Raw genomic sequence first — 8,157 nt, forward strand, 5'->3', positions numbered from 1 at the left:
GAAACTAATAATGCAAGCATTGCATATACTAGTATATGAGGGAAATAGTACAATTTTGTGGAGTTAACCTTGACCTTTGACCCCGAACTATTGACCCATGACCCCTAAATTCCCTAGATAATCCCTGCCAGTCAGTACATGCGTATGTACCAAGTTCCATGAAGATACATTGAACCATTTGCGAGAAAAGTGATATTGCAATATTTTCACCTAACCTTTGACCTTTTGACCTTTGACCTTTTGACATGAAACTCTCTCTGGAGAATCTTTATGCAGTAGTACATGTCCACACCAAGTTTCAAGAAAATACCTTTGGGCATTGCATAGATATGGGGGAAATTGCAACATTTGTGGCATTTGACCTTGACCTTTTGACCTTTGACCTCCTGCCAATGTCACTAAAATCTACTCAACTAATTGTCCCATCATACATCATCCTTGGACCAAGTTTGGTGAAAGCTGCTTCATCCAGTTTTGAGTTATCACGTAAACAGATAAATTTTAGGATTTGACCTAGATCTTTGACCTTTGACCTCTGTCCGATTTCACTGAAAAACGAATCAAGTAATTGTCCCATAATACATCATCCTCCAACAAAGTTTGGTGAAATTTGCTCCATCCAGTCTTGAGTTATCGCGCAAACGGATAAAATTTCATGATTTTAATTGACCTTGACCTTTGACCTTTAGCCGATTTCACCCAAAATCTAATTAGATAATTGCCCCATCATACTTCATACTTGGGCCAAGTTTGGTAAAATTCCAGTAAATATTACTAAAGTTATCGCGTAAACGAAAGCGGACGGACGTACGGACGGATGGACAACCCGAAAACATAATGCCTCTGGCACCACTTCGTGGCGAAGGCATAAAAAAAAAACCAGAAATTTCCATGCCGTATGAGCTGCATGTGCATACATGCCCGCGCGTGTACGCTCTAAATGACCTGAAACGTGTGCAAAACAATTTTGAGCTCGATTGGAGCATGTGAAAATTTCAACGCGCGCGTACGCGTACGATTAACCCTAACTTACCGGGGAGGGGGAGGGCCATAATGCCCCCCCCCCCGACACTTCGCGCGACATCTCCGCAACACGAGAACGCATCCACATGACGATTCATGACAATTTACCTTGAAGCCTTGCGCAACTTTTAGACCAAATTTGCGATGTCCGGCTACGCGGTTTTGAAGTTACGCAACATTATGTAAGTGCATGCCAGACTGAAAATTGCTCAAAACCGTGATTTTGTGTACAAAACTAATGCAAATCAGGTTTCTATCTGAAATTCGTAATTGTATCATTATTTTTACTTTTAGTGATTAAAAACAATTCATTTTGTTTCTCATGATTGAAATAGTGTTGCCAATGATTCCCATTGAAAAAAACAATAAAGAAAGTAAAAAAAGAGAAATGCTTAAGAAATTATAAAAACAATAAAATACATAAGATATCAAAATTGACACCAATTTTTTTTTGGACCTATATTTAATCAGAATTCACCAAAGAGTCCTCAAGCAAAAAAATTTGAAGTTTGGGGGCTTTATTTATGATTTCCAGCCAAATTCTAATTTTATGCATGAATTAACATAATTAACTCATATAAAATAAAATAAAGCGACTTATTGAAATTTAACAACACAGCCCTATAGATTGCGTCAAAAGTGATGTGTGTGCCAATTTTGTAACGAACGCGCGAATCACGGCTGAGATCATAGGGGGGGGGGGGGGGGGGGTCATCATGCCCCCCCCCCCCCCCCCCCCCCAAGACTTTAAGCTCACGATATAGCCCCGGTAAGTTAGGGTTAAAGTGTAGAGATGAATTTTGAAGACATGAGTTGAAAGACTTTAATCTGAAATATATGTATTGTCAATTTCATTGAAAAATTCCATTCCATCTATGAGATATGAATGAGAAAGAGATTTCAGATAATGACGTCATAGTGACGTCATGATTGACTAATTACAATGATACATTAGATCTGTTGTCCTTATGACATGATGCATATATACAACATGTATGGTGTAAGTTTGAAATTGATAGTTGGAGGACTTTTTGAGTTTACCTTTGCACAGCATTTGGTGGGAAAGAAATACAGAATCAGTACATAATTATACAGAAGGTACTCAGAGGATACTCAGATCACCTAATAATCTAAACAATTATGGGCGCAGCCTTCCTCCTGCATTCTAAAATATCATTTATACATGCTGAAAGAGGATGAGGGGAAAGGAGCGAAACAAATGGGTGGATATCATATGGCCGATGAAAATAGAACAGTTGTACTTTGACATTAACTTTTTAGGCAGACAAGTACATACATGTATTTACCAAATTTTCACCTATACTGCAAAGACTCTTCTGTCACAGTAATTAAGTTCTCCTGTAATTCCAAAGGTACCACTTTTGGAAAGATACAAATTTATGTTGAAGTGTAGTCACCAATTCATTTCTATCCACAAAACCACAACAATCAGTTCCATCTTTTCATAGCATAACACGGACACAAGGTGATATACCTCTCTATGCATAGTGTATCACACACAGTCATGATTAATTTAGTAAACACAATCCTGTCATGAATCTCCAACATGATCACATCCAGGATATGGCTTTGAGTCAGTCTTATTGTTTGGATTGCTGGTGGCACCATAGAGCCAAACCTCATCAACTCCCTCTCCTTTTGAAGTCAAAGGCTCCCAATTTGGCACAGGGAAGCGGCATGCAACAACAGATGCTGTTGGCTTCATCTCCTGTGAGATCTTCTCCTCTAAGGCATTCATCTGGCAGAGAAAGCAAACAAACATAACAAAGTAATGAGAACACAGTCAACACCATGCATGCTGGCTCTAGTGAAACAAATAAAGACACATATAAAAATTGAGATTGTTTTCACTCTTCCAAAAGTTGCTTCTTGAACATATAAAGTCTCTCATTGGCTCAGATAAAAATCTTGTAATTTGTCTGATGATGTAATCAACATTTCAGAAGTTTGCTTCTGTTGCATTCTTTATGACATTACAAATATGTACCTTTATTTTCTTGATGAAAACTGTGAATACTATTTCAGCACTACCAGCCAGTGAGCAATAAACTACTGCTGATTGTGCATGGCAAAGGATGTTGACATCCCTCAGCCTATGCACAACAAAACCTTGTGACTACATGCTAACGCATTCACAATATTTTTTTCTGAAACTAAACATACAGTACATGTTACATCATCACATGCTTTAGATCTATAAACAGATGATAATTAGTTTGAAATCTAACTTAAGTACAATCATCTTCTTTTTTCTTTTTTTTTGCCAGGCAATTCCTGTTGAAATTCAAAGTACAGCTGTAGTGAGAAGAAACACTCGTGTTGAGAATTGACAGTTACAGCATGACTGGGATCACTTGCAAGGCAGCTGTTTATCACACCAGCACCAGCAATAGCACCTAACTTGAAATCGCCCAATGGCTGATTACAAATGAAATTCATTTAAAAAAGAGGAAAAATGTCATTACCTAACTAATGTATGATTTCATTTGGGAGGTTGTTTTAACAGGACTTTCACATGACTGACTACAATGTGCATAGTCAATCAAATAAGATTTCAATGAATTCTTACAACTCATAATCAGTGATGGAGGAAGTTCCTGAAAATAAAGCAGTTGTGTCTCTCTCTTCTGCAGGCCCATTAATCTTTTCTTATGTCTAATGGCAATAGACATTATGGAATGTATCAATTTTTTAATCAAACTGCTTCATAATTCACAAGCAAGAAATAAAATGTATCAAACTTCCAGAATTGCATGGTCATTAACAGCAAAGAAATACTGCACGTTAAAAATTAATCAACCCTAATGGTTCTGTAATGAGAAATAAGTGTTACAAATGTACTTGTTACTGGTTTCTCACCAAAACTCACATTTGAATTACTTAAATAACATCAATGTTGTTCTTACCATTTGTGACACACCAAATATGACAATGACATCAAATTTCCCCAGGTCAACATTCCAAAGATTTGTACGATGAAATGAGGTTCTCTGCTGGATGCCAGCTTGTCGAGCTGCGATCCGAGAATACCAGACAAGCCAGGGGTTGAGTTCATAGCCTATGCCATGGTAGCCTTGCTTTGCTGCCTCAATGACCTTGAAAGACAAACACAGGGCTTGAAATAAGGTTTTTTGATGGAAAAGGCCACATTTAAAAGGGTGCTTTTTAGCTGGGGCAAAGTGGCCTTGAATACCCCAAAATTTCAAGGGACATCCAGGCATTAGCAAGGGCATTAAGACCACTTTTAAAGGGCAGCTAATGTTGGTCAAATGTGCACCAAGGCATTTTTTTTTTTCTAAAATAACAACTAGGGCAATGTAAGGCACTTTGGGACCAGAACTGCAATACTTAGTATGACACACACACACACACGCATTTCATACAGGGCTGGAAATAAAATCTATGAAGGTCAAAGCAACTTTTACTTTTAAAAACATTAAAAGGGCACTTTTTAGCTTGGGGGCAAAGTGGCCATGGATACCCCAAAATTTTAAGGGGCATCATGGCCATTTGAAAGAGCATTAAAGGCCATTTTTAAAGGGAAGCTAATTCTTACTTACTTTCTTCTTGGGCAGTGGGAGATAATTAAGAATTAAGAAATACAGAAAAGAAGAGAAATAGCCTTATTTTAGGCCAATTAAAAGAAAGAAATAGAATCATAACATTTGAAATCCTGCCAGTGGTCTTGCCCCGGACCTTCGACTTGTGCTAGCTTCGAAACATTCTTTCCTTGTTTATTCCCCAAAGCCCCAGAGTTGTTTATGACCTCCAGGAATGCACCAGTGCATGGTTTCTGCTCTCTACTCCCCCATCCCCAAGTCTGGCACCTCGCTATTGTGGGATTTTTCTTTCTTTTCTTTTTTTTTCTTCAAGACGATGTTCACACACAGTCAAACTACAATATGTACGCTGTACCTCCACACGAGTGCACGTTTTGTTTAGTTTAAATGGGTTTATTTTTTAATCCTGAATGATCACAATCCTCTATCATCTACACGTGGAGCATGCAGAGTCACCTAAAGGCAGCTTACTGCTAGCAGAAAACAGCAGGCAATTTTCTTTGTTGCTTTTCACATTTTTAAGTGAATATTTTTGCACAACTGATTTTTTTGTTGGGCCCAGTAAGGAGAGTATCCAGGGATGCCAAGTTCAAAAAATTTGTATGAGTGAGATTTTCATGACTCGGCATCTCGGCACACGAATGTGCGCGCGAGCGATGGTGTGGGAAGGGTTTTTCCCTCCTGTGGCCTCCCACGGTAGGGAGCTTTTTCAATTTTTAGCTCAATGATGGGATCAGGTGCATACTTAAGTGACCATTTTTTTTACTTATTTTGAAAGACAAAAGGGAAATATACCTTCAATTGCAACTATTACTTCAATCTTTTGAGCTCTGCTCATTATTATAGGCCCAAGTTACAGACTTCGCCCAATGAGTGAGAAAAATGGGTGCCGTGTGTGAGATCGTGAGACGACCCCTAAATGCTTGAGTCTCACGCAGAATGCGTGAGACTTGGTAGCTTTGAGTATCACAGGTTTTTGATTCCATGAAATCAAAACATCATCTATTGTACTACTACTGGATTATACTGGCAAGCAAAAAAAAAAAAAAAATCCCAGGTGCTTTTGTTTTTGCGCTAGTTTCTAGATGTGTAAAATGCGCACAAATTTGAACACTGCGAAAATGTTCACTTTTACAGTACCAGTACCATTACTTGTTAATACTGCCAAAAAAACTCAAATTTTGTCACCACAGTCACAGAAAACAGAACCCCAAAATGAAGAGAGGGGCATGATGGCCAAAAGAAAAACGGCACAACTAGCATCTTTGACCACGCACAGGGGCACAATGAACAAAAGAAAAAGGGAAGGTAAATGAATGGCTTTTAGAATAATCAGGGGCATCACAGCCAACCAAAAAAGAGGCATTCCATTGACAGCCATGCCTATGCATTGCGGTCGCTGGCCATCAACTAACTTGAGCCCTGACCATAGATCGATCAGGGGCCATATTCTGAGAGCTTATTAATATTACATGTAAAGTGTCTGATTAGCACTTAATTACCGAATTGGTATTCTGAGAGCATGATTAAGTAGGGGGTATATCAACTACCATAGCAACAAGCATTTTGGCGGGAAGGACCTACGCGTTTGCGCGCGTATCAATGCGCGTACACCTCTGAGAGGACTTAATCACAGAGTTAATTACGAATCGGTATTCTGAGGGTGTAATTAAGTATGAAAGTTAATGGAAAAAAACTTAATGATACCAAAGAGTGTCATGAACTACTCTGATATCATGCATTACATCGTGTTTTCTCCGCCACAATGATGCTTACCGTCTTCGGTAACCGAGGAGCGGTTGAATCTTGTTATCATGGTATCCGTAGAATTCAGATAAAAAAAGAAATATAGCCGATCTTTGAGGAATTTTGTCATTTTATGTGAGCAAAGAGGTTGAGATCTTCGCGTGCGTAGGTGAGGGGTTGTAATCAAATACCAGAGTGTTCGCACGGAGCTCTTAGGTTGTAATTACAGGGGGCGTGGAGGAGCGCGCATTGCGGGCATATTTGCGCGTGTAATCATCATTTTGGCTTCTAAAAACACGTCTGATTGGATGGAATAACAATTAGATGGGAGGGACCTAAGATAATTACAGGGGACTTAATCATATCTTAATTACGTCCTCAGAATACCGATTTTGCCCATGATTAAGGGCCTATTAACTTCACATCTTAATCATGAAGTTAATTAGACTTACAATGTAATTACAACCTCAGAATACCACCCCTGATAGTGCACTACTGCCACTGGTACTAGATACTGTATTGATCTATAGTTCTAGTCTTACAGTAAATTTACTTTAACATGTTCTTAGCTTTTGACGTATTGTCAATAACAGCATACTGTAATTACAACAGCATACAATTATACAAATGGAGCTTCTACGTACCAGCTAGCTAGGCACACCTCCTACACGTTACACTGTGAAGGCTCAAAGTCAACAACTATTAAACGTTACTCGTGACGTTAGACCTAGCGGCTGTATAGGCCTAGCTTATTTATTTATAATCAAAACCAGAACACTGTTTTTCTCCTACGAAATCATTTGAATTATTGTCATATCATCAAAGGCCTGCTAAATTTCTTGTACATATACATTTTGTATACCATATGCTAAATCTACTCACGATTCTTCCGTCCCCACTTCCAAGATCGACCAGTAAGCCTTTTCCGCTAGTCCCATCTACTGTGCTATGTGTTTGTTGATATACTGCGGTCCTTCGAAGTATGGAGAAGACATTGGCAACTTGATCCGTGGTTGCGGGGACATAGGGAAGACAGACCCGTCTGAACGCTGGAAGCACGAACGGCGTCGCAACAGCGTATAGGCCGCCCACAACAGCCCCCGTAACACCAAGTATAATCGCTCCTTTCCCCAGTTTCTTGCGCTTACTGTGGTCATTTGCATTTAAAGTGGCCATAGGTGAATTTACACTCACGGCAAGCCACAGTACCACGTAGTAATACTAATACTAGTATTCTATTCATAGACCTTGTACAAGAATGATAATTATGATACGGACTTCATTCACATTTCACGTGTCAGCAGACAGAGGGAGCATCACGCAGATATGCTTGGCCCCATATGCTTGTACTCGTACGTGCACGCACACGCAGCACTAAATACAAAAAACACGCCGATCCGATCGATAGCACGCGGTGTGTGAATACATGATTGTGAATTAACCCTATTTAGCCCAAGCTATTTTGACCCCTCGCAGGCACAAGGGGGGAGAGGGGGGGGGGGGCACATTGTGCCCCCCCCCCCTATATAACTTTTTTATTATTTGTAGTCCATGGGTCAAGACCCGAAAAATGGGTTATTAGTACCACCTGAGGTGGCAAAACCTTTTTGGTGTCATTTTGTTTGTCGGACATAGATATGCTCATCAAGATATGATAGCATTTCCAAATTTCCAAATTTTGGTCTCGTTTTTATATCCCTATACTTCTGAATCGAAACTACTAGTAACCACTATACAAAAAAGAGCACTGTCTTCTGTATGCCCACAGGTGTTCCGTTGTTGTTGTTTTAAATTTGAGGCGTACATC

General features: G+C 39.4%; 1 protein-coding gene across 1 annotated transcript; it reads right to left on the bottom strand.

The window, feature by feature from the left end:
• Nucleotides 1-2,387: 2,387 nt before the first annotated feature.
• Nucleotides 2,388-7,596, bottom strand: LOC139736316 (ATP synthase subunit C lysine N-methyltransferase-like). Its single transcript, XM_071647043.1, has 3 exons — nucleotides 7,233-7,596; nucleotides 3,951-4,139; nucleotides 2,388-2,782 (listed from the first exon to the last, which is right to left on the bottom strand). Exons 1-3 carry the CDS (start codon nucleotides 7,524-7,526, stop codon nucleotides 2,576-2,578), a joined length of 690 nt encoding a protein of 229 aa, XP_071503144.1. The 5' UTR covers nucleotides 7,527-7,596; the 3' UTR covers nucleotides 2,388-2,575.
• Between the last annotated feature and the right edge of the window lie 561 nt (nucleotides 7,597-8,157).

Source organism: Diadema antillarum, unplaced genomic scaffold (genome assembly GCF_040938485.1).
Source record: "Diadema antillarum isolate AM-2024a unplaced genomic scaffold, OU_Dant_1.0 seq00000636_RagTag, whole genome shotgun sequence".
NCBI lineage: Eukaryota > Metazoa > Echinodermata > Echinoidea > Diadematoida > Diadematidae > Diadema > Diadema antillarum.

Bases quoted from the DNA above. Each gene is read 5' to 3' on its own strand.
- LOC139736316 (XM_071647043.1), bottom strand. From the start codon at position 7,526: ATGGCCACTTTAAATGCAAATGACCACAGTAAGCGCAAGAAACTGGGG. The intron at 4,140-7,232 runs GTGAGTAGATTT...TTGTCTTTCAAG, and splicing joins GAAGTGGGGACGGAAGAATC to GTCATTGAGGCAGCAAAGCA. The intron at 2,783-3,950 runs GTAAGAACAACA...TTTCTCTGCCAG, and splicing joins TATTTGGTGTGTCACAAATG to ATGAATGCCTTAGAGGAGAA.